The following is a 27,442-nucleotide window of genomic DNA, read 5'->3' as shown; positions in this document are numbered from 1 at the left end:
GCGGCGGGGAAGCGTCTCAGGGAGCGGGGAGGGTGGGGCGGGGTGTGGCCGCTCGCGGCCCCGCCCCGCTCAGTCCCCCCCCCACCCCCGGGCTGCGAGGTCCCGGGGTCCCCCAGCCCGCGGGGCGCGCGCTCCCACGCTCGCTGCCCTGCTCGGGGGTCGCGCAGGGACAGAGCCAGCCGTGCAGCCTAGCTTTTAGGTTTTGCAAGGCAGTGGGGTTCAGTGACCCCCCCCAAGGCCACGCAGCGAGGCCATCGTTCCGTGTCTGCGCCGAATTCGAACCCCGGTCCTCCTGAGCCCGGAGCCGGTGCCGCCCCCTGCCCCACTCGCCCACTCAGTGCCAAGGACGAGTTTCCTCTTGTCCTCCCTGGTTCGCTGCTGCCCGCGTTGTAGCCAAGTCCCTTCCAGATCTGTTTACAGAACGGAAGGGGAGCCCTATCGCTTTCTGTAATTGTTTACCCTGAACCCCGCGAACTGGCAGGAGGCCACGGACCAGGGATGCGGGGGGTGGGCGGGCAGCGGGCCTGGCAGTGGGAAAGAACAGCAACACCCGCGACGAGGTCACCCCCGCCTTACTGCATTCATCGTGGGGGTCTCTGTCCAGTCTCCAAATCGATGGACAACGTTTTGGACCCTGGCTGTCAGATGATGCCGGTTGTGCCGCATTCTCAAAGGAAGCCAGGACAGCAGGGAGGTGATGTGGCAAGCCCATGAATTAGATCTGGGGGCCCTGTGCCAAGTGCCCAGCCTCACGTTCTCCCCCAGAGCCATCTGGAGTCAGTGGCCAGATATGGGTCGGGATGACCGCAGAGGCCCTGGACGCGCAGCAGGGCAGGATGTGAGGCAGTGACTGGCTCAAGGTCGCACAAGAAGAGCCAAGCCGCTGAGGCTGGATTCCAATTCCCATCTACCTGACTCCAAGATCAGTCCTAGCTGTGCCACCTGGCTGCACCCTGGAAGGGACCTCGGAAGGCTGAGCGCACTTTACAAGGCCAAACGGGGAGGCAGCTTCACAGGACCAATATTCTTTGCTCTGTCATGCAACATGTTAATTGAGGAACACATCATCTTTGCTCTCATTCAAATCATTAAAAGCACATTCAACAGCCCAAGGCCAATCCTTGGGGCATCACACATGAGCTGGTTCTAAGCTATTAAGAAGCCTTGAATGACTGGTCATTCACCCAGCTCCAAGTACAATTACCGTCTTTGCAACAAAACTATGTCACCAGAGAAGGTAGTGTTCCCATGTCCTGTGAATGTGTGTATGGTGGAGGATGGAGGTAAATGAAAAAGGAGATTCCAGCGGGGTGTGTGTATGTGTGTGTGGGGAGTGCTAGTGGAGAAAGATTCTCCTCTATCATTCTCCCCTGAATTTCCAACCCAGCCAGCATGGTTTTAAACTGCTCAGTCGGTGCCTGAGCTCAAAGCTAGTGGCCAGCCCAGAAAGAGATTCTGTCTGGATGACCACTCTTTGGGAGTGTTGTGATGGGGATTCTTGTTAGGGTTAGGTTGTCTGACATAGCAGATAGGGAACCAAAATGCTGGGAAACCCTTGCTCAGCCAGATGAGCACGGTTGCCACGGACACTATGAGGGATAGGGGAATGGAGCACTGTAGCTGTGCTAACCCTGCTCCAGCTCACTCTAGGCATGCCCCATACCCCTGGGATGGCCTAGCCCCAAACTCCCAAGTCCCACCTCAGGGAGCACATGCCCACTGCAGTCTTTTCCTGATTCAGAGTCCATACCCAAAGTCTAAGGGATTGGATTAATGATAAAAATTCAAATTTTTCTGACAGGTGTGCCCCCCATCCACTTAGGGAGGATTCTGCTAAGGTTGAGACAAGCCAGGGGGTTAGCAGATAATCTACACTTATTAAGCACCTACAACATGCCAGGTAAAGGCAAAAGGTAGGCCCTGCCCATGTTGATCTCACTGTGTAGAGACAAGTACATGAAAAGACTGCAAATATAGGATAAACCAGAAAGAATAAACAGAAGGAAGGCTTCCTGGAGAAGGTGAACTTTTAGCTGCAACTCCAAGACTTGGGAGATAAGGAGTGAGAGCCTTTCAGACATTTGGGAGAACCAGAGAAAATGCTTGGAGGCAGGAGATGGAGGAGCTAATAGAAAGAAGGTCCCTGGATGGAAGAGTGTGTGTGTGTGTGTGTGTGTGTGTGTGTGTGTGTGTGTGTGTGTGTGTGTGTGAGAGAGAGAGAGAGAGAGAGAGGAGACCTGGTACATAGCAAATAACAAAACTCCAAAAATAAAATGCAGAACTGCATATTACTAAACAACATTGAGTAAAGCATTCTTTTATGGCAGCCTTCTGAGTCCTGCATCACTTGACATGAATATGCTCATTTTCTCTGAATTCCTCATTTTTGTCACTTCTTTCTGACTCCATGGCCAGTGCTCCATCCACTGTGCCACTTAACTGCCCCCTTATTTGTCATTTCTTAAGGCCATGGTATTCAATTATACCAATATGGTACAACTGGTTCAAGTCCTGCCCAACTGATGAGCCCCTACTTTGTATCTAGAGGGTTATTTTGCTTCCAGAAAGAGGGCTGCCCATGGATATTTTGTTGCCTCAGGACTTTTCTTTCTGCTCTTGACCTCCTTGAGGTATAGTCAATTGATTCTTGTCCTTATCAAAGAAGAAATTTGCATAATGGCCAAGTCTAAAAGTGAATTTTTTTTGATGTCCACTTCTTTTTTCTTTTTTTGTGGAACACTGGGGTTAAGTGACTTGCCTAAAGTCATACATTAAGTATTGTGTCTGAGGCCAAATTTGAACTCAGTTCTTCCTGATTCCAGGACCAGTGCTCTGGCCTTGAAGGCAGGAGGAGGACAGGAGCTTTACGTATTTTACTTTTATTTTACTTACATACTTTTATCTCACTGCCAAAAATAATTCCTGGGAGATGGAAAATTGGCTTTGCAAGCTTCCAAATTAAAATCTTTGATGTAGAAAAAGAAAAAGAATATTTCAAAGAGGGGGCAGCTAGGTGGTGCAGTGGATAGAGCACCGGCCCTGGAGTCAGGAGAACCAGAGTTCAAATGCAGCCTCAGACACTTAATAATTGCCTAGCTGTGTAACTTTGGGAAAGTCACTCAACCCCATTGCTGTAAATAAAGTTCAAAATAAAAAAAAAATTTAAAAAGAATATTTCAGAGTGATTGCACCCCCAAATGTGAACAATATTGGGACCTAGTGTTTCCCTGCTTTTTGGCCACAAGGAAGAAAATGTTTCATTGAAGCCAACCAGAACTTTTACTTTTTGCTTTTTTTTTAAGTATACAAAAATGTTATTATTGTAAGGTGTCATCCATCAATGAATTTTGCTTTTATATCCCACATATTTCTAAATATATTCTCCTGTTTTCCCTGTTGCAGTGAGCCTTTCCTTGTAACAAAGGGTGGGGGGGGAAGTATAAGAAAGCAAAACTTAGACAATGTGACAGCACGTAGCTTTCCACATCCCTAGGTCCCTTCTCCATGATAGGAGGTGGGGCATTTGGCCACACCCTTTCCAAGATCAAGCTTGGACATTCTAGTGACCAAATAAATATTCATTGTCATTTTATTTTCCTCCCCAGGACCATGTTTGTAGAGTCACTAGAGTTAAAGACTTTTGGCTCATCTCTTGATTAATATGTCCAATCTCCCCCCCCCCCCCCCCCCCCCGATTGTTCACGCGTCAAGGCTGATCTTCACCTGTCGGGGCCAAAAGTATGTAAGCTTTCAAGAATCTCCATGATCTTTGTCTTTAGTTATCGAGAGACCACTGATCATCAACTAATAAATTATGAATTAAGGGGTGGCTAGGTGGCATACTGGATAAAGCAACAGCCCTGGAGTCAGGAGGACCTGGGTTCAAATCTGATCTCAGACACTTAATAATTAACCTAGCTGTGTGGTCTTGGGCAAGCCACTTAACCCCATTTGTCTTGCAAAAAACCTAAAAAAATAAATAAATTAGGAATTACCCAGAAACACTGTCACTTAGTCTTTTCATTCATCTCATAAAATGATATTTAAGCTGAGTCCTGAAGGAAACCCAGGATTCCTAGAGGTGGGGGTGAGGAGGAAAAGCATTTCAGCTGTAGGGGAGACAGCCAGTACAAAAGCAAAGATAGGAAAGGGAGTATTAGGTGGGAGGAATAGCAAGGAAGGCAGGGTGGCTGAACTGGAAAGGACAAGGAAAGGGGAATAACTTGTAGTATGACTGGAAAGGTAGAATGGGGCCGCCTGGCAGAAAGTTATAAATGAATATATATTTTATCCAGAAGTTATAAGTATTCACTGGAACTTCCTGCGATAGGTTAGAAGGCAGGGGAAATAAGCTTTAGGAAAATCTACTTTGGCAGCTGAGAGAACAGGTTAGAGAAGCAATTGGAGGCAGAAAGATAGAGTAGGAGACTATTGCAATGGTCTGGGTAGGAGAGGCAGAGGCCTACACACCAGAAGTGGTTGCAAGAATAAATAGAAATGACAAGATTTAGCAAATATGTACATTGAGGGGAGAAGTCAATGGTTAAACCTGGATAACTGGGAGAAAGACAGAGCTCCAGACAGTCATTTGTTAGCAGGTTGGATTTTTGGGAAAAGATAATGAGTGTGCCCTTGTTTTGGACAGATCCAGTTTAGAGGGTTCAATACAGTTGGTAATGCAGGACCCCAGAAAGCTCACTAGGGCTGAATGTATCAGGAGCTGTCTACACAAAGATGGTCAAGGCATACTAGGAGATGAAGTCACCAAGTGAGACACTTTAGGGGAAAAAAAGGTCCAGGATAGAGCCTGTTCCTCTCTCCCTCATTTCCTCCTCTTCTTCACTTCCCTGGCATAGTCTAGCCTTTTGCAGGGAACCTTTCCCAGGAGAGAGTCTAGATGTCAGAGTAATGGGAGGGATCCTCCTGAGCTCCTCCAAATACTTTTTTTTTAGGTTTTTGCAAGGCAAATGGGGTTAAGTGGCTTGCCCAAGGCCACACAGCTAGGTAATTATTAAGTGTCTGAGACCAGATTTGAACCCAGGTACTCCTGACTCCAGGGCAGTTGCTTTATCCACTGTGCCACCTAGCCGCCACCCCCAATACTTTCAAATAACTCTAAACAAAATCTAGAACCCACAAAAAGGTGGAGTGAAATAATTTTCAAGCCCAAGACAACTTACAAGGTCTGCAGAAAGGTCTGTTGCACCAAGGTGAGAATGGAGCACTGTCCAACCCCAGCAAACCAGGAACAGATCTTGGGAGATAATCAGCAGCAGTAGATGCCTCTGTAGTTCTCAGTTCACAGATAGTAAGGGAGTCAAAAAAGTGGTCAGAAGGCAGGAGTCTCTTTGCTAGCACTGAGGCAGGACTGTTACTTTGCACATACTTGGATTTGGGTCAAAGTCCTAGGTGGAAGTCCCAGGGCAAGAAAACACAATCAGAGCTTATGGCTACAGAGGAGCAAGGAACCTCCTCACAGTTTCAGGGCAAAAAAAAAAAAATGCTTGCGGTCATTCACAGACCAGCACAGGCTTCTAGAGTAATGTCACCTCTTCTTAGATCATACAACCTTGCAAGAAATGAAAGGTTAGAATTTTCTCTGAAAACAGTTGCACAAAACCTGGAGATTAGGGATAGAATATCCTCCATCCTGGAAGTGGAGCTTACTTTAACAGAGTTAAAATCAAGTAATAGTCTGGGAAAATGAACAAACAACAGAAAAAAATCTGCCCACAGAAAGTTACTAAGATGGCAAGGAAGATCAAAACATACATTCAGATGAAGATAGCAAAGTCAAAATTCCTACAACCAAAGTCCTCAAAAAAGATATGATTTGATTTTGAAAGTCAAGTAAGAGAGGTAGAGGAAAAATTAGAAAGAGAAATGAAAGTGATGCAAGAAAATCATGAAAAAATGAGTCGACAGTCTGGTAAAGGAGATACAAAAAAAATAGAGAAGAAAATAACACCTTTTAAAAACAGACTTGGTCAAATAGTAAAAGAAATTTAAAAAGTCAATGAGGAAGAGAATGTCCTTTTTTTTTTTAGTTTTTTTTTATTGTAAGGCAAAATGGGGTTAAGTGGCTTGCTAGGTTATTAAGTGTCTGAGGCTGGATTTGAACTCGGGTACTCCTGACTCCAGAGCCAGTCTCTATCCACTGCACCACCTAACTGCTCCTGAGAATGTCTTAAAAAAATGGAATTGGCCAATGGGAAAGCTCACTGCAGAAAACAATTCCTCAAAAAATAGAATTGGGTAAGTGGAAAGTAATGGCTTTATGAGAAATCAAGGAAAATAAAATAAAACCAAAAAAAATGAAAATATGGAAGACAATATGAAATATCTCATTAAAAAAACTGACTTGGAAAAATAGGTCCAGGAGACATAATTCAAAAATTATTGGACTGTCTGGAAGCCAAGATTAAAAAAAAAGAGCCTGAACATCATCTTTTAAGAAATTATGAAAGACTGCTCTGATATTCTAGAATCAGAGGGCAAAATAGAAATTGAAAAAATCCAGTGATCACTTCCTAAAAGAGATCCCAAAAAGAAAATTTCCAGGAAAATTAGTAAAATTTCGGAGCTTGCAGATCATGGAGAAAAGGAACATAGGAGGGGAAAAGGATAAGAAGGGGGAGAGAGAGAGCGAGAAGGGAGAGCAGTTAGAAGTAAAACATTTTTGAGTAGGAACAAGGAGAAATAGGATGGAAGGAAATAGTATTGCTGTGGGGAAAAAAATGAAGCAAATTTCTCTTAGAAAGGTCTCCTTTTTTTTTTAGTTTTTTTTTGCAAGGCAATGGTGTTTAGTGGCTTGCCCAAGGCCACACAGGTAATTATTAAGTGTCTGAGGGGGGATTTGAACTCAGGTCCTCCTGACTCCAGGGCTAGTGTGTCACCTAGCCGCCCTCATTTTTCAAACATATAGAGAACTGAGACAAATTTGTAAAAATGAAAATCATTTCTCAACTGATAAATGATAAAAAATTATCAACAGTATTCAAAGATATTCATTGACATATGAAAAAAACCCACTCTCACTAGTATTTATTGGATAAATATAAATTAAACAATATGGAGGTACACTCATACTTATAGGATTTGCTAATAGGACAGGAAAGTGACAAATTTGGAGGGGATGTAGGGAAAATGAGACATTAATGAATTGTTGGTGGAGCTGTGAAGTGATTCAACTATTCTGTAATTTGAAACTACACCTAAAGAACTATAAAACCATGCATATCCTCCAACCTAGCACAACCCTACTAGGTCTGTATCCCAAGAGTAATTTTTTTAAAAAAGGAAAAGGATCTAGATATACAAAAATAATTACAGCAGCTTTTTTCTGGTGGCAAAGATTTGGACATTGAGGGGATGTCCCTTAATTGAGGAATGGCTGAACAAATGGTGGTGTGTGGCTATAAAGGTATACTTTTGTGTTATTAAAAAATGAAGAGCAGGATGCTCTAAGAAAACCTGGATAGACTTCCATGAGCTGATGCAAAGTGAAATGTTCTGTTTACAAAGTAATAGCAAGGGGCGGCTAGGTGGCGTAGTGGATAAAACACCAGCCTTGGAGTCAGGAGTACCTGGGTTCAAATCAGGTCTCAGACACTTAATAATTACCTAGCTGTGTGGCCTTGGGCAAGCCACTTAACCCCATTTGCCTTGCAAAAACCTAAAAACAAAAATAAAATACAAAGTAATAGCAATATTGCCCGGTAATCAGCTGTGAATGAGCTAGCTATTCTCAGCAATACAATGATCCTAGACAACTCTAAAGGACTTATGATGAAGAATGCTACATTCCCTGAAAAAGAATTGATAGAATCTGAATAATGAACAAAGCATGTTTTTTTGTAAAACTTTATTTTTCTTGAGTTTTCATTTTGTTTGGGTCTATGCTTTCTTTCACAACATGACTGTTATGAAAATGTTTTGCATGACTACACATATATAGCACAGATCAAATTGTTTGCCCTCTCAACAGAGGGTTAGGGTGTGGGGAGAAGGAAAGAGAGAATTTGAAATACAAAATTTTAAAAATAATGTTAAAAACTTTTTCATATATGTTGGGGGAAATAAAAACACTAAAAAAAAAAAAGGAAAAAAGCCTTTCCCTGTCCTCCTAAATCTAAATGCATTCCTCTGAGATAATCTCCAATTTTTTTGTTTATATTTTGTTTGTAGACAGTTGTTTGCATATTGCCTCCCCCGCCCATTACTTTGTGAGCTCTCTGAGAGTAGGGCTGTTTTTTGCCTTTCTTTTCATCCCCAGTGCTTGGCAGATGTTAACTGACCCACATTGAGTGGGTTAAACATGCATGAAGATCCAGCACCAGAGCCTGAGGAGTGAGCGGGCAGGCAGTGCCAGGTATGAGTAGTATCCCAGAAGTCCAGAGAAGAGGAGCAAAAGTTGGTCAATAATATCAAATATCACAGAGAAGTCAAGGATTAGGAAAAGTCCATTAAATGTGGTAATTAAGAGATCACTAATCTCAGCCAGTATCTTACTTCTAATAGTTTTTGTTCCAATAGGATGTCCTTACCCTATTGTCTTATGGTCTTGGTTGCCTAATTCACTCCGCTTATCACCTTTTCTATTTTTAAAGTAGAACCAAAGTTTTTGAAATTACTGTTTTCTAACTAGACTTTAAGATCTTGAGCAACTAGGCCCCTTTCATGGCTACTTTTTTCCATTATTTCCTTTGAGATGTTTGACTTTTTCTCAGGATGAATTTTACTGTTTTGTCCACATCTATAAAGAAATAATTTTGTACACTGGTCTGGGACTAAATATGGAAACTAATTTGTCTAGTATTGTTAGGTTTTTATTAAGTATAATCACGACTCCACCATAAGCAATTAATATCTCTTCAGTTATCTATCTTCCTTTATTTTTGTTTTTGCTTTTCAAGGCAATGGGGTTAAGTGACCTGCCCAAGGTCACAAAGCTAAGTAATTATTGTATCTGAGGCTGTATTTGAACTCAGGTCCTCCTGACTCCAGGGCTGGTGTTCTATCCACTGTGCCACCTAGCTGCCCCCAACTTCCTTTATTTTTGAAGTGTTTTGTAGTTTTAGTCATAGAATTCCTGCCTGTGTCTTGGCAAGAAGACTTCCAACTATTTTATGTATTCTGTAGTTATTCTGAATGTAATGTCATATTTTCTTATGAAGAGTTCGACAACTTTGAAAGACTTAAAGAACCAAAATCAATTCAATGACCAACCAGGAAACCAGAGGACCAATGCCTCTTGACAAAGAGGCAATGAACTCAGGGCAGAATGAAACAGACATTTTTGGAAGTGGCAAATGTGGGAATTTGTTTGGCTTGACTATGTATATTTATTCCTAATTGTTTTTCTCTTTTTAATGGAGGGCAGGTGGGAAGAGGAATAGAAAACAGAATGGTCTGACAGACAGAATTGCCCCTCCCTTCCCCCCCCAAAAAAAGGAAAGAAAGGATCAAGCACAGCAGAGTACAAGGTCAGAAGGAAACACAAACAAAGGCAGCTTTGAAAGTTCTATGTTGGAAGATTTGCTATTTCCCTTTTTTTTCCAATTTGACTTTGATAAGGAAATGCTCACTCTATTTGCTGTTAGTTAAATTCAAATTCTAACAGTTTTTGAGAGCAGTTTCAGTTTAGTGATAAAATCAGAGTCCATATTTTGAATACTTGGAAAAAAAGAAAAACAGTACAAGCAACAAGTGAGGACAATGTTTTCTAGGAATCTGGCGGAGTAGGGGACGAAGAGGGAAGAGGAAGAAAAAGGAATGCTGCATTTTATGTAGGGTCTGCCAGGCACTGTGCTCAGAACTGGGGGATCTTATTTGAACTTTCCCACAACTATGTATAATCCCCATTTTACATTTGAGGAAACTGAAGCAACAAAAGTTTTAAGTGACTTGACCAGGATCAGAAAGTTAGAAAGTGTCTGTGGTAGACTTGGAACTAAGTTCTTGACTCAAGATCCAATGCTCTATCCAGTGCTCCACCTGGCTGCCTCCAGAGACAGAGGAGAGAGCTGGAGGGGATGATACATCAGGTGAAGGTTATTTAAGGATAGGGTAACAGGTATATTTGTGGGCAGCAGGGGCAGCTAGGTGGCACAGGACACTGGCCCTGGAGTCAGAAGGACCTGAGTTCAAAGACCTCAGACACTTAATTATTACCTAGCTGTGTGACCCTGGGCAAGCCACATATTTGTGGGCAGCAGGGAAGAAGCAAGTTGGAAAGAGACAGATGACTAGGGAGAAAGGAAGTTTGTGAGGGGGGGCAATCTGCTAGAGATTTACTCCTATCTATCCATCCATCTTCTGAATAATGCCCATAAAGTATGTCATACACCAGTCAAAATAAAATTTACTACTATGAATTCAGAATTCTAATTCAGGGGTGGCTAGGTGGCTCAGTGGATCAAGAGCACCAGTGGATAGAGCACTGGCCCTGGAGTCAGGAGTACTTGTTTTCAAATCTGGTCTCAGACACTTAATTATTACCTAGCTGTGTGGCCTTGGGCAAGCCACTTAACCCCATTTGTCTTGCAAAAACCTAAAAAAAAATTCTAATTCATAGTTTGATGCCTAAATTTTGTGTAGAGATGGCCATCAGTTGTGTCTGATTCTTCATGACCCTATTTAGGGTTTTCTTGGCAAAGATAATGAAATGGTTTGCCATTTCCTTCTCCAATGAATTAAGGCAGAGATCACAAAGCTATTATCTGATGTCTGATTTGAACCTAGGTCTTGCTGACTCCAGGCCTAGCACTCTATCCACTGACCTAAGATATCCCTAGTAATAAGTATAATTAGTATTTATATCATGCTTTAAAGTTTTACAAAGCATTTTACATGTTAACTCGTTTGATCCTCTTTAGCAGGCTTATTATCTGCATTTTACAAATGTGGAAAAAGAGACCAAGAGAATTTAAGTGACTTACCCAAGTCACATAGGCAGAATTTGAACTCATCTTCTGGACTCCAAGCCCCCCACTCCTAACCACTGTTAAACATATCAACTCTGCCATTGTTCTTGGATGGGGTACCATTCCTCTCTCCTTGAGTTCGGGGATCGCCTTGCTTTTGTATCTGTTCCCACAGTTAAGCTAGTGATTGTCCCTGTAGTGACAATGTAATATATGCTTTTTCATTCAGTGATTCATAATAAACATGACAACAGCTATTACTTGAGCAGGTTGACCTCATCTCTCACCTGGATTACTGCAAGTCTCCCAACTGCTTGTTTCCAGATGTTCCCTTTCCACCCAAACTCAATAAAACTGCCTCAAACCCTAGGTCTGACCATGCTGAAGCCTTCTTCAAAATACTCACCAGATCTTAATGGAGTCTGGGGTTTGAAAAATCCTTGGTCTGACACTCAAAAGTTTCTCAGTCAGCTCCAGTTGACCTTCCGAGCATCAGCAAGCATTCTGACCCTTTGCAATAATGCCTTCGGACTGCCCAACCTGTTGGCCAATCCCCCATAGAAACATTTCATCTGCCATTTCAGTCAGTTTTCAAAATCTGTCCACAGTGCTTTCCTGTACATCCTCTTCATTTTAACCTCAACTATTCACTCAGGGATCACATCCCATCAGAAACCGTTACTCACTCCATCACTGTCAGTTTTCTCTCTCTCGAGATCTAGAAAGCAAGGTCTGATTTAGTTTTTGTATCCCTCATCCCTGAACAGTCTCTTTCCTTACCCTACACTTAGCTCAATACCTTCTTACTACAAGAGGACCCCATTCCAGGGTCTGTCTTTTGAGATTATCTTCCATTTAGAGAGTACATATCTTATATGTACATAATTATTTCCATGTTGGTTCCTTCATTAGAGAGCTCCCTGATGGTAGAAACTTTGTCTCCCTTGGTGCTTCACACAATAATCACTTTAATAAATGCTTTTTGACTTACTATCCCCAACACTTAACAACATAACTTGCAAGTGATAACTGCTTACTGACTTGAACAACCAGTTGAGAAGAAATGAGATTCAAATGAGAAGATTCAAAATGCACAAAGGAAGATGACTGTTGGATTATGAAGAACAAGATTACAGGAAAAGGCATTATCCTTAACAAAGAAGATACCTTTTCCTCCAAGCCTAAAAAAAGATGAAAAACAATTTTTGATGAATGGAGTTGAGGGAGCAAATGCTTCTCATAGTGATTTAATTTCCTCAATATATGTAAATCTTGGGAAATTTGGAGGTTGTAGGAGGAAGCTGTTAGGGGATTAAGGGAAAATATATCAATAGAACTGCAAGAGAAGTAGGTAGGGATTTGCATCAATTATGACATTCTCTTTTAGTTTCACTTGCCTAATTTATCTTATTGTTATATTAGTAAGGCTTCTCTCCTACATGAATTATCTATTTGATAAGAACTATGTTCTGGCAGAAGGCTCTTTCCTATGCATTAAATAGTTTTATTGTTATTTTGTTTTAGTATAAAGTGATATCAGATGAGGATTTTACTCTGGAAGGAAGTCTTCATTCATTACATTTATAAAGTTTCAGCTCCAGATGTTGGGTAATTTCTCTTTTCATGTAGACTTGCACCCCAGTCATTGCATTCATAAACCACTATGAACTTTTTTATGTTGAGTGAGCTGCGCTCTCAGTCGGAAGGCCACCCCACATTCATTACATTTATACGGTTTCTCACCAGTATGAATTGTATAATGCTGAGAAAGTCCTATCCTTTGGCTGAAGACCTTTCCACACTCATTACATCCATATGGTTTCTCTCCAGTGTGAATTGTCTGATGTTGGGTAAGTGCAGCTTTCCGGCTAAAGGCCTTACCACATTCCTTGCATTCATAAGGTTTCTCACCAGAATGAATTTTCTTATGCCGAGTAAGGTTTGTACTATAATAGAAGGCCTTCTCACATTCATTACATTCATAAGGTTTCTCTCCAGAATGAACATTCTTATGTTCTGTAAGTTGCACTTTCAGGCGGAAGGCCTTCCCACATTCATGACATTCATAAGGTTTCTCACCTGTATGAATTGTCTGATGTTGAGTAAGTCCTATCTTCTGACTAAAGGTCTTTCCACATTCATTACATTCATGGGGCTTCACTCCCGTATGAATATTTATATGTTGAGTGAGTTGAGCCCTTACAGGGAAGGCCTTCCCACATTGATGACATTCATAAGGTTTCTCTCCAGTATGAATTCTGTGATGTCGTTTAAGTTCTCGGCTATGACTGAAATTTTTACCACATTTGTCACATTCAAAAGGTTTCTCACCAGTATGAATTCTCCGATGCTGAGTAAGCTGCGCTCTAAGGCGAAAGGCTTTCTCACACTCATTACATTCATAAGGTTTCTCACCAGTATGAATTCTCTGATGTTGAACAAGTCCTATCTTCTGACTAAAAGCCTTTTCGCATTCATTACATTTATAAGGTTTCTCACCAGTATGAATTGTCTGATGCTGATTAAGTCCTATCCTCTGGCTGAAGGCCTTCCCACACTCATTACACTCATAAGGCTTTTCTCCGGTGTGAATTCTATTATGCTGTTTGAGAAGTGGACTGTAACTGAAGGTCTTCCCACACACATTACATTTATAAGGTTTCTCACCAGTATGAACTCTTTTATGCTGAGTAAGGCCTGAACTATACCGGAATGCCAACCCACATTCATCACATTCATAAGGCTTCTCCCCAGTGTGAATTCTCTTGTGTTGAGTAAGATTTGTACTTGAGTAGAAGGCTTTCCCACAATCATTACACACATATGGTTTCTCCCCAGTATGAATCCTATTATGTTGTTTAAGTTCTGTTCTGCGAATAAAAGCCTTTCCACATTCATTACATTTATAAGGTTTTTCACCAGAATGAAGTCTCATATGTTTAGCAATTTGCGTATGCAAGCGAAAAGCTTTTCCACATTCATTACATTCAATAGGTTTCTGTCCAGTACGAATTCTCTGTTTAGCGATATGTGTGTTCAGGCAGAACGCCTTCCCACATTCATTACATTCATAAGGTTTCTCTCCAGTATGACTCCAATGATGTCGTTTAAGCTCTCGGCCATGACTGAAGGTCTTTCCACACAGGTCACATTCAAATGGTTTCTCACCAGTATGAATTCTCTGGTGTTGAGTAAGCTGCGCTCTAAGGCGAAAGGCCTTCCCACAGTCATTACATTCATGAGGTTTCTCACCAGTATGGATCGTCTGATGTTGCTTAAGTCCTATCCTCTGGCTAAAGGTCTTCCCACATTCACTACATTCATAGGGTTTCTGACTAGAAGGATTTATCTGATGTTGAGTAAGGCCTGCTTTTGGGCATTTAGTGTATTTATGCCCATTATCTTCAGTATGGCTTGTCTGATGTGGCCTATGTTCTGACATGTATCTGGAAACCTTGCCACAATAATCAGAGTCACTCTTTTTTTGACATTCATTATCCTTTGCAAATATCTTCTTTGAGTCTATTTTATCACATACTCTTAAATCTAAATCTGGTTTGAAGTTTGTTCTGTACATGTCACATCTATCAATACTCTTTCTTATTTTATGTTGTGGAAAAAGGATTGGTACTAGACTAAAGTTTCTATCATATTTATTATATTCATGGCCCCTTGGTTTACTGAGAAATTCCTTTGGAATGATTTTTACTTGTTGAGAATGTTTCTTTTCATTGTTCTGCTTCTCTGTTAAACTGGCATCAAATTCCCAGGCTTCTTGAAACTCTGAGAAAGAAGGAACATTCATATTAAGTTTTTCCTCAATTGATTCTTCCAATGAAGTGCTCAGATTCTGAGTTGACTTCTTAGATTCACGGCGAGTCCTCTGGTCTGAAAAAAAGTGAAAAATGTAAACTTCCCCATCCCACATGATATAGGTAGACTCTATTGTTTGGTGTTTGCCATCAATAATTTTCCCAATTCTTTTTTTTTAAACTTCTCTCTAGTTTGACCAGCAGGATTTTTCCCCCCTCCCCAATAAGGAGTCCCTATATTCCAATGAGTGTTTTTGGTATGATCCAAAATAGGTTGTAGTATTCATTTGTTTCTAGGTCTAGGTTTTCTAATTCATTTTTATTAATCATTTTTATTTTAAAATAGTTACATGATAGTTTTGGTAATTATAAATTTTAGATTTTGTGACACTAAGATTTCCTTAATACCTACTTTCAATCATTATTGTAATATCTAATTTTGTGCTATGTTTTCTTAATAATTTGACTAGCATATCTTTACATCTTTAATTTATGCTATTTTTATTTTTTATTTTCTTCCTATAATTCACCCCATGAACTGAGGATAGTCTCAGTAGAAAGACACTTGGGTTAAAGAGAACTAAGAAAGGTTCTTTAGAAGGTGAGCCAGGAAGGAAGGATGAAGGAGGAGGATGTTCCAGGTCTGGGGGTCAGTCAACAAAAATTAGAAAATGATGCTTCCAATCTGAGGAAGAGCCAAGAAGTCATCACTATTACTGCATCATCGGATCTAGGGAGGGGGGTACTGTGTAAGAAAACTAGAAAGGCAGCAGGAGGCTCAAAAGCCAAGCAAAGAAATTTATTTTAAGCTGACCCCAAGTTATGCTTCTCATTACCATCTGCTTCCTGGTCATCTTCATTAAAGTGAGCTCCCTAATTGCCTTTTCAGCATATTTCTTTCCATTTCCAGACCCATCATCAAACCAGTATTGCTATTACTCTCAGAAAGGTCATATTTCAATCTACTCCTATATAGCCCCACTCATTTTTGTGACTTTACAAATCAAAATACTCCTCCGTGGCCATACTCCTATTTGTTGTTTTTCCTTATTAGAATGGAAGCTCCTTGAAGGCAGGGATTGTTTTTTGGTTTTTTAATTGTATCTGAAATGTTTGATATATAACAAGCACTTAATAAATTCTTTTTATTCTTCTGTTCCTTTTTTAAACTTTTCATGATGCTCCATTCATGGACACTGAATATATCCCCAATAATTTACTTCTATGAAATACTTTACTTCTATGAAAATTACTTTGTAGTTATATATGGAAAAAACTGCTTAGTGCCTTTGTAAATTTTTGTTCATTTTGTACTTAATTTTTTTTAGGTTTTTTTTTTTTTTGCAAGGAAAACAGGGTTAAGTGGCTTGCCCAAGGCCACACAGCTAGGTAATTATTAAGTGTCTGAGACTGGATTTGAACCCAGGTACTCCTGACTCCAGGGCCGGTGCTTTATCCACTACACCACCTAGCCACCCCATTTTGTACTTAATTTAAAGGGATTTCTATTTCTATAATTGTGACTTTTGGTAGTTATATAAAGAAGCACTGTCAATTTTGGTAGGTTTGTTTTTAATCCTGTTGGTCAATGCTATTCATTTTCTCAATTTCAAATAAGCCATCATGCCATTTACAAATTTCTGTCTCTTCTTTGCTGCTGCTTCTTTCATCAACTCACACTTCTCTTAGCACTTCTAGTGATAGGTCAAATAAAAGTGGAAACAGGTGGCACTCTTGCTTCATAGGCAATCAGTGAAAATCAGGGGTTGGGAAATGGAGCATCTAGTCTGAGGAATATCTGGGAAGCCGGTGTCACTGCACAACAGATGATGTCATGGGGGTTGGGGAGAATAGGGGAGGAAGGGAACATAGGGAGAAGACAGGAGAAATGGTGGGGGCCAGGTTAGGATGGGCTCTGCATACCAGAGAACTTTATATTTGATCCTAGGGAGTTTACTGAAGAATGAGATATGGCCAGATCTGTACTACAGGAAGATCCTGGGGCAGGGGAAACAAGTCTAGGGTAGGGGGATAAGGATAGCATGGGGGGGGGGGGCTGGGTGGGAGACTGTAGTTGGAAATTAACAGAACATCAGTACAAAAGGAAAAAGAAAAGCAAAGAATGGTAGCTCTAAATCTTATATCTAAGTCCTTTGAAAAAAGATGAATTAAACAGCAATAATACAGATTGTCCTTCACAGTCTTATTAATATTTCTCTCTACTCCATCTCTCATTTAGAGTCATTCCTCTATACTCACTTGGTCACCCTTCTCCTAGCCCAGACATAAAATGATGCATATGAGATGGAGTCTTCCTGTTGTTGGGGTCTGCTTAACTTCTCATGTTAAAAAGGCCACCTGGATCTATGGTGGGAGGGCAATATTTGGGGAAATGACAATGGTATAAGAAATGATAGGACCAATCTTTAAAATAAATAAATGGAATCTTAGAAATGATTTCTGACCAACAAAAATCCAAGCACTTATTTATTTAGTTTTAGGGTTTTTTTTTTGCAAGGCACAGCTAGGCAGTTATTAAGTATCTGAGACCAGATTTGAACTTGGGTCCTCCTGACTCCAGGGCCAGTGCTCTATCCAGTGTGCCACCTAGCTGCCCCCCCAAATACTTATTTAAAAAAATAAAAGGAATATGTTGGAAAAAATTTTGCCAGAAACACCTCCACCAGAATTCTGTCATTTAAAATACAATTTCCAAAGGAATCTGCAAAAGCTGTTGCAGAGTACGAGGGAGGGAAATAATATGAAGAGTCCAAGAAAACCATCAAAGTAAATCAATATCAGGTCATCCTATCTCTCTACTACATACTGCTCCAGCCTTGTCAATGCTGCCCCCTCCTCAACACTTCTAGGTTTCATCTTCTCCAGCTGGAGGATCACCTGAAGACACCTGAGCTGACCCACTCAGTGAACCATCCCAACTGCAACCTCAAGTCTGTACAATTGGATTGAATGGCTCTGGGGTGACTGGGTCTTAAGGAAAGATCTGTTCATTCCTAGGCAGATTGGTGGTCCAGGTGTGCCTCAGATACTCCTGAACTTCTCTCTACCCTAATAACTTCATTTGTTAAATGGAGATAATAGTAGCATCTCCCTTGTTAGGGATGAACATCAAATGAGGCTTAACATTGTGCCAAGCACCTTGTACAATAGCTGCTTAATGAATCTTTCCTGCTTTCTACCTGCCCTTCCCCTTTCCTTTCCTTCTCTTCCTTTTTTCTTCCTTCTCTTCCTCTCTCCTTCCTTCTTTCCTTTCCTCCCTCCCTTTTTTCTTCCTTCTTTCCCTTCCTCCCTCGCTTCTTTCCTCTTTCCTTCTTTTTTTCTTCTTGCCTTTTTTCCTCAGCAGAAGCTGAAATGAGGATCATCTATCAGACATTCCTTCCTTTGGATATATGCCTGTGATGGAAACAAAGTTATGTAAAAATTGAGTTTACTTTTCCTCTCCTCAGATATCAAGGTATTGAGGCAAAATATTTCTGTTTGTTCCTGCTATGTCTCATAGTGAATATTATTGCGTCAAAGCTATCTAATTTGATGCTAATTACTGGCCCCTAAAAATGGAAACAATCCAGTAGGGGATCACATTGATGGCGGAGATGTTCACAAACTTTTTCGGTGTCTGAGACCTCTGAGCAGGAGATATAGTCCCAAGAGAGTGAAGGGAGAATCCACATATTCTGTCTGAAAAGGGCCCATGAGCCACCACTTGGCTTGATTCACTCACCTGCATGGTTGGTTCTTGGAGAATCTCCCTTAGGCCTCCAAGGTGTTCCCTGTCGCTCCAAGTGGCATATCACTTCAGGTTGGGAACCTGCAAGTCCTGCTTATTGAACAAGGGAGTCTTTAGAACAGAGAACCAACTGAAGACTTGTCTTTGGGGGGATCCCTGGGAAGGCTAAACAGGCCCAGAGGTGTGTGCAAAAGACATCTGAATGGGCCCCAGAATGGATTTGCACTTGGAAAGAGAATTCCTTTCTTTGATCCAGCCCCTGCTGAGAAGAGTGTGTGGGTTTCTGCAGGGGATTTTGGATCCTTAAGGAACAGAGAGTAGGAATGCTTAAATGCCCAGGTCAACCACATCAAACTGCCTGGTTCCCACTGTAAAAAATCCAACCTTTCCCAGGAAGTGCCATTACTCTCTTGGCCAGCCTTGTCCCTACAAGCCAAAAAATAACTATTCAAGACTTGAAACCTTCCAGTATTTACTGGAACAGGAAGGAAAGACCCTCTTCTGGCAGATAAGGGTGGGGCATGTGGGGGAGGGAATTGGGGGAAAGGAAGAAAGGGCAAAGAACAGAGAGTACAGAAGGTTAAACCTTATGGGTCACACAAGACCTGGTTAGAAAAAGCCTAACCTTTGACTTAGCACTAAACAGCATGTGGTTTCCAATGGCCACAAAAGGGTCAGGAAGCTCTGGTATGCATACATCCAAAAATAGCTGCTCATTCCTCCAATACCCCAGGCCCACCCTTCACCAAGCCAAGACCCTCCAAAGGGCACCTCACCCAGGCAGACCAGGTTCTTGTAGTTCTCGAGCATCACTTCCCAGTACAGCTCCTTCTGGGAAAGGTTCAGCTGGCCCCACTCCTCCAGGGTGAAGTCCACAGCCACATCCCTAAAGGTCACGGATTTCTGAAAAACCCAATATACCATGTTGACTCAGGGCCTACCTCATGGCAGACCAGGTTGGAGACTTGACATTGCCAGGAATTATACACATTACTTCTCAAGACTTCTGACTTCTGCATATTCCAGATCAATATTCATTGCGCTCCTTTGCTGCCACTCAATTTGAACCTGATTTTGAACTGTCACTCAAGAAAATCATGATAAGGGTGGCTAGGTGGTGCAGTGGATAGAGCACCGGCCCTGGAGTCAGGAGTACCTGAGTTCAAATCTGGACTCGGTCACTTAATAATTACCTAGCTGTGTGGCCTTGGACAAGCCACTTAATCCCATTCCCTTGCAAAAAAAAAATCATGATAACTGGAGTTTGTAGTTACATGTCACTTTTCTATTTACAAAGCACTGACCCAAAATAACTCCATGAAGCAGGTGACCCACTCACTCACATTTGAGAGATGGACAAATAGAATCCAGACAGGGTCAATGGGCAGCCCCAGATGGACCCAACCCAGGGGTATACACGTGGGAGAATTAATTATTGATTCAGAATTTTTGTAGGATTTTACTCTTATCAGTGATTTTTTTCTACAGCCCCACAATTTCTGCCTCTAAGGGAAGAAGCTCATGCATGAGTCAAAATTCAGTCTTTCAGAGTTAGCTGTCAAAGGTGCAAGTTTTGCCCCAATCCATTTTAATGAAATAAAGCTTGAAGCTAGAGTTTGGAGATTCATTTCTCCCCCTCAAACACACAACTTCCATGGGAATCATCAGTGTAGCAACCCCCCACCCCGAACCCAACTTCAGCCTTTGGCATCTGTGTGGGATCCCTGAAAAGAGACAAGCTTCCTTGGTCCCATCTGAGCCCCTTCCTAGCCCATGAAAGGTGGTCTTGGCTCATTCTAGGTCCCAGGGAGTCAGCTGCTTCACCTTTGATAGCCTAGAGCTGAGGTCCCAGTTCTCCAACTAAAAAATCCCTTTCCTTAATGTTATCAGTCATGTTGACCCCATGATGTCCATAGCCTGTATTGTTCTTTTTTGATGCTTATAAAAATGAGATGCATCTTTAATTCTTTGTTTCAAGGCAGTCATTAGACATGTTTTATTGCCTTGCAGTGCCCTTGATAACAAACCATTACCTTCCTCAGAGGAACCTGCCTTGGTTTACCTTTCTGCTACATTTCATGTGTGACATAGCCTTCAATATATAGTGCTAAACTATATTATTGTGGAAAAGGGAACAGATAGGTATTCTGGAAAAGTAAAAAGAAAGGAGAATAAATGAACTAACATTTTCTAAAATCAGGCCCCGGCAGATCTCTGGATTAAAGGTATGAATTGTTTGTGGTATTTCTTGCCAAATTCCTAATTGTTTTTCAGAATGGATGGACAACTTTACAGCTTGAGTATATTCATGTTTTCCCACAACCTCTCCAAAATTGACTTTTTCTAGTTTCTATCTTCTTTGCTACTTTGCAATGATATAATGGGAATCCTCAAAGTTGCTTTATTTAGAATTTTTGTTATTAGTAACTTGGATATGGTTTTTGACACTGTACAAATCTTAAGAAAACTTTATTCATATTTTTGACTAAATATCTGTATTTGAGTATACATTTTTGTATATAAATTATTTATTAATATTTTTATCACCTTTATCTCCCAATTTTCTCCCCAATCCTTTATCCAAAAAGTCATAACTTACTTATAACAATGGAGAAAAAATTGACTGTTCATCAAAATTAGCAAACACAATAAAGTCAGTTGTCATATACAGTATTCTATACCTATATTCCCCCATCTCAGTAAAGAAGGGAGAAAAGTATTCACTCACATCTTGGATCACAATAACACAGTGTTCAGTTTCAACATATTTCTGAGCTGACAAGGGCCTCAGAAGTCATCTAATCCACCCCTCACATTATACAAATGAAGGCAAGGAGGTTAGCAACAGGCAGAAAGTTCTATGTGGATGCTGTTTTCTTGTTTCTGCCTGCTCCCCTTTTTGGTAGAAGTGGGGGTGATGTGTAGGGAAGCTACATGTATTATCAAACTTGCTGAAAATCTTTTTTTCTCTTTTTTTATTCTTTATTATAAGGGCTGGCTCCTCGGGAAGGAGAGGATGAAGGGATGAAGGAATGATATATTTAAAAATGAAGAAAAGATATCAACAACAATTGGAAAAATGGATTATGACAGTGAATAAGACAGAGCAAGGAAACAATAGTTTATGCTTTTTTAAAAAGGCAATGTAATAAGAGGTAAAGAAAAAAAAAACAAATTTGACTTTAGTAATCTTGAACATTCAGGGGATTTTAATGCCCCAATTAGAAGGAAGCAAATTGCAGCTGAAAAGAAAACAAAATCTAAAATTTTGTGCTTATGGGAAACACAGCTGAAGCATAGAGATTTATAGTTTTAAAAAAGGAAAATTTGGAATAAAATCTGCTAAAGTCCTAAGAAGTGGGAAGTGCAAATATGATTTCAGAAATGAAAAGCAACAAAAAGTGTAAAAGCAGAATAATTACCATAATTAAAGGAGAAAAAGACCATAAAATAGAATCATCATCAAACATCAGATCTACAACAACAACAAAAAAATGGGAAAGCGAATAGATAATTGAAGTAGATAGTAACACTAATTTTAGATAACTTTAATCTTTCTCAGACTTAACAAATCAAACAGGAAGATGAGAAACAAAGGTCTGAATCAATGTTGGAAAAATTAATCCATTAAAGGTTCACTGGGTGCCAGACCCTGAGCTAAGATCTGGGAATACAAAGATGATGATGATGGTCTTTCACTCTTTTTTTTTTTGGCAAGGGTTAAATAACTTGCAAGATCACACAGCCAGATAGTGTTTGAGGCTGGATTTGAACTCAGGTCCTCCTGACTCCAGGGCTGGTGATCTGTCCATTGCATCACCTAGCTGCCTTGTCCTTCACTCTTTTTTTTACCTTTTTTTAAAATTTAAGGTAATAGGGTTAAGTGACTTGCCCAAAGTCACACAACTAGGTAATTATTAAGTGCCTGAGGCTGGATTTGAACTCAGGTCCTTCTGACTCCAGGGCTGGTGCTCTATCCACTGCACCACCTAGCCGCCCCCTGACCTTCACTCTTTAAGAAGATCATGACATCAAGGAAGTGACATCTTGATGAGCCCATGAATTGGATCTGAATGGACAGGCTGGGCTAAGAACCCAGCCTCACTTTCTCTCCCAGAGCCATCTGGGTCCCGTGGTCAGATATGAATCAGGGAGACTGGAGATGGCCCAAAGGATTGGAAGTCACAATAAGGTTGAAGAACAGGAGTTAGGGTTCCAAGGCAGAGAGAGAATGAGGATACAAAGAAAGGCAAAAGACATCCCCTGCCCTCAAGGAGCTTACAGTCAATTGGGGCAACAACAAGCAAACAATTATGAACAAATAGTGTAGTCTTTGAGGATTTTCTGGCCCAGAGGGCACCCACCCTCCCCCAGAATGGGTGCTGTTGTTGTTCACTCATTTCAGTGGTGTCTGATTCTTCATGACCTCACAAAGATACTAGAATAGTTTGCCATTTCCTTCTTCAGCTCATTTGATAGATGAAGATACTGAGATAGACAGGGTGAAGTGACTTGCCCTGGGTCACATACTAGTATCTGAGATAAGTTTTGAATACAGGTCTTCCTGATTCCTCTGGTGTCCATCTCCCCCCACTCTCACCTGTGGCTGAATAATGGCCCCTTCCTAGTAAACTGTCTCAGCAGAGAGGCTAAACCAGGTGAAGGTAGCCACTCAGCCTCAAACCCACTGGTGAGTTAAGGGATGTCTGCCCCAACATGGGAGGACTTCCCCTGATGGAATAGGTGGATGAGAACAATGTATTTCACTGGCCATGAAGATGGCTCAAGCAGGCACTATGGAGGAGTCAGAACTTGGTCAGACATTGAAGTTGCCAAGGCCATCCATTGTATCTGAGTTATGGCCAGTCAGCTTGACTTTTGTCTCGCCATTGGACTTTGATGACTCTGGAAAAGAGAGTGAAGCTGACCACTCTGTGCAACTCGTCCTCAATGAAATACAATTCACACACAAGTCAAGACATCATCCGGGTATATCACGGGTCCTCTTTGCAAATGAAGGACCAATAAATGTACTAACAACTATATACAAGATAAATAGGAAATAATTAGCAGAGGGAAGGCCCTGGCATTGAGGGAGATCAGGAGAGGATTCTTGTAGAAGGTGGAATTTGAGCTAAGATTTGAAGAAACCAGGGAAGCCAGGAGGCAGAGATGAGGAGGGAGAGCATCTCAGGCAGGAGAGTTAGAGTCCAGAGATGGAGGGTGGGCTGATAAGGCACGCTGCATGGAGCTGTGGGGTAGCAGAGAGGGATCAGTGGGATGTGGGGATTTTCTCTACCTCTGGGAGTGAACCAAGACTGGTTCCAGGAATCAAAAGAGGAAGATGGAGGAGAGCTGACTAGAACAGGTGAGATGGTCTGGGGGAACAAGCAAGGGTCACAGTGCACATGAAGAGTTGGGTCATCGGCAGGGTTTGCTTCTGCAGCTCTCAGCCCACAGGGGTAAGGGTCAGCAGGAGCCTGCAGGGGCTCCTTGGCCTGCACCAAGGCAGGACTCTTGCTCTGCTCATACTTGGCTCCTGGAACCAGGCCTGGTGGGGCAGACCCAGGGCAATGAGCAGCACATGGCTGCAGAGAAGTGGGAACCTGGTCCCAGTTCCAGGGCTGATAAAAGGTTTGTGGTCCCTCCCAGAGCAGGACACAGGCTGGGGAGTGGTAAACAACTTTCTCCTTAGATCATAACATCTCGGAAAAACTGAAAGCTTGGAGTTCCCTAGAATTATCTCTGGAAACTTTTACATAAAAACTGAAACTTGGGATGGTAGAGGATGGTAGAGTACAGAATTACAAGTCAAGAAATAGGAAAATTCCCACTATAGAAAAGTTATTATGGTGACAAGGAGGATCAAAAACAATCACTCAAGAAGACAACAAAGTCAAAAAGTGGTACATATAAAATATGAATTAATCTCAATCCATGGAAGAGCTTAAAAAGAATTTTAAAAATAAAGTAAAAGAAAATAGGACAAATCAGGAGGAGAAATGAGAATGATGTAAGAAAATCATGACAAAAGAATCAACAGACTGGTAAAGGAGGCACAAAAAAATAGACCAACTGGTAAAAGAGGTACAGAAATTCAAAGTCTTCATTGAATGTCAATAAGAATGTCATCAAGGGGCAACTAGGTGGTGGTGCAGTGGACAGAGCAATGGCCCAGGAGTCAGGAGGACCTAAGTTCAAATTTGACCTCAGATACGTAATAATTACCTAGCTGTGTGACCTTGGGCAAGTCACTTAACCCCATTGCCTTGCAAAAACAAAACAAAACAAAAACAAAAAGAATGTCATCAAAAGTAGAAACAGTCAAATGGAAAAAATATATTAAAAAATTCACTGAGGGGTGGCTAGGTGGCGCAGTGGATAAAGCACTGGCCCTGGAGTCAGGAGTACCTGGGTTCAATCCAGTCTCAGACACTTAATAATTACCTAGCTGTGTGGCCTTGGGAAAGCCACTTAACCCCATTTGCCTTGCAAAAACCTAAAAAAAAAAATTCACTGAGCAGAAAAACTCCTTTAAAAAGTAGAATTGTCCAAATGGAAAAGGAGGTACAAAAGCTCTCTGAATAAAATAATTCCTTAAAAATTGGAATTAGGTGAGTGGAAAGTAATGACTTTATGAGACATCAAGGAACAATGAAACTAAAATAATAAATAAAATAGAATTTTAAAAAGAAGAAAAAGTGAAACATCTCATTGGAAAAACAACTGACTTAGAAAATAGATCCAGGAGATATAATTTAAAAATTATTGGACTATCTGAAAGCCATGATCAAAGAAAGAGCACTGTCTTTCAAAAAATTATCAAGGAAAACTGTCTTGATATTCTAGAACCACAGGGAAAAATCAAAATTGAAAGAATTCACCAATCACCTCCTGACAAAGATTCCAAAATAAAAACTCTCTAGAGTTTTATAGCCAAATTCCAGAGCTTCCAATTCAAGGAGAAAATATTGCAAGCAGCCAAAAAAACACAAAACCCAAAGCAAAACAATTCAAATTCTATTGAGGAATATTCAGAATAACACAAAACTGAGCAGTTCCCATATTAAAGGATTGGAGAGTTTGGAGGATGATATTACAGAATATGATATTATAGAAGGCCAAAAAGACTACAAAAAAAACACAACCAAGAATCACCTACCCAGCAAATCACAGGGTAATCCTTCTGGGAGAAAAATAGATATGCAATGAATTAGAGGACTTTCAAGTATTCCTAATGAAAAAAATCAGAGCCAAATAGAAATTTAATTTTCAAGTCTAAAACTCAAAAGAAGAAAACAAAGGTAAACAAAAAAGAGAAATCATCAGGATTTCAATAAGTTAAATCATCTATATTCTAATTTGGAAATGATATTTATAACTCCTAGAAACTTTCTCAATGCGAGGGCACTTAGGAGGAGCATACATAGACAGAAGGCATGGGTACGAATTGATCATGTTGGGATGATTGTGTTAAAAAAATAAAATTAAAGGATAAGAAAGAGGAATGTACTGGGTGAAGTTATCTCATATAAAAGAGTGCAAAAGAGCTTTCACAGTGGAGAGAAAAATAGGGAAGGTGGGAAGGATAGAGATCCAATGAACCTTACTCTTATCAGGAATTGGCGCAAAGAAAGAATAAAATTTGGAACCAAGCAATATCATTACTAGGTCTATATTCCAAAGGTTTTTTTTCCCCCTAAAAAAGGACCTATGAGTACAAAAATCTTTATGATAGCTCTTTTAAAGAATTGGAAATTGGGGGGGGGTGGAGCCAAGATGGCAACAGAAGAGCCTCTCCTAGGTGTTCTCTCTATAATATTTCAAAAATCTTAAAATGATGACTCTTAACTAAATTTTTGAGAGACAGAACCCATGGAAAGCTCCAATGAGGCAATTCTCCAGAGCAAGGTAACCTAGGGAAAAGTGGAAAAACTGCTCCACAGGGTTAGAGTGGTGGCCCCGCCAAAGTGAAGAAACTTCAGCCTCCCAGAAAGAGCCCTAGGCGCCTGGGACCCGTGGCTCCTGCAGCAGAAGCAGTTTCCTGACCTGCTGCACCCTGGGGAGCACTGGGCACAACTTGGAGCATCAGTGGGGGGAACCTCTGCCAGGGTGAGTACAGGAAGCCCAGGCTCTCAGGGCGATGGCAGCCCAGATCCAGGAAACAGAAGTAGGTGTGGAGCCAGCAAGCAGGAGCCCCCAGGCAACTGAGCCCTGAGTGCTCAGCCCACTTTAGGCAGGGGAGGGAGACTGCGGAGGTCTGTCCTCTGTACCTGGAACAAGACTCTGGGGCTCTGACCACATTCAGATCCTGATCGCAGTCTAGGCCCCCCCATAGAACAGCAGATCCCCACCCCTCACCTCAGTCCCCTGGCAGAGGGGTATGCTTATGGTTATTCACAGACCAAGAGGGAAGACAGAGCTTCACACACTGAGATACTTGTGGAGGGGATGTCCCAATAATACACAAAAGCTCAGGATGCACCCCAAAATGAGGTACAGGCTGGAGAAATGAGTAAACAGAGAAAAAAAGAGGAACACCATTGAGAAATACATTGTCTATGATTCCAAGAAGGATCAAAGTACTCAATCTGCAGATGAGGAAGTACAAGCTCCTGCATCTAAAGACTCCAAGAAAAACGAAAATTGGGCTCAGGCTATGACAGAGCTCAAAAAAGATTTTGAAAATCAAGTGAGGGAGATAGAAGAAAAGTTGGGAAAAGAAATAAGAGAGATGCAGGAAAAACATGAAAAAGAAGTCAGCAGCTTAGTCAGGAAGATCCAAAAAGTGCTGAAGAAAATAACATGTTAGGGGCAGCTAGGTGGCACAGTGGATAGAGCACCGGCCTTGGAGTCAGGAGTACCTGGGTTCAAATCTGACCTCAGACACTTCATAATTACCTAGCCGTGTGGCCTTGGGCAAGCCACTTAACCCCAATGCCTTGAAAAATCTTAAA

The 27,442-nt window shown here is 41.2% G+C and overlaps 1 protein-coding gene across 1 annotated transcript in view; it reads right to left on the bottom strand.

Moving 5' to 3' along the window:
* The window catches only part of LOC141497215 (uncharacterized), a 61,013-nt gene that overhangs the window by 29,032 nt on the left and 4,539 nt on the right, over positions 1–27,442 (bottom strand). The window contains exons 3-5 of the mRNA XM_074199862.1: positions 19,262–19,388; positions 18,480–18,575; positions 12,585–14,813 (exon numbers count right to left, since the gene is read on the bottom strand). Of these exons, the coding sequence (XP_074055963.1) occupies positions 12,585–14,813; positions 18,480–18,575; positions 19,262–19,388 (2,452 nt within the window). The remainder of the gene's footprint in view (positions 1–12,584; positions 14,814–18,479; positions 18,576–19,261; positions 19,389–27,442) is intronic.

This window comes from Macrotis lagotis, chromosome X, assembly GCF_037893015.1.
Source record: "Macrotis lagotis isolate mMagLag1 chromosome X, bilby.v1.9.chrom.fasta, whole genome shotgun sequence".
Taxonomy (NCBI): Eukaryota; Metazoa; Chordata; class Mammalia; order Peramelemorphia; family Peramelidae; genus Macrotis; species Macrotis lagotis.
Note: the sequence above shows the minus strand (reverse complement) of the source record. Positions and strands in the feature narration are given on the sequence as shown.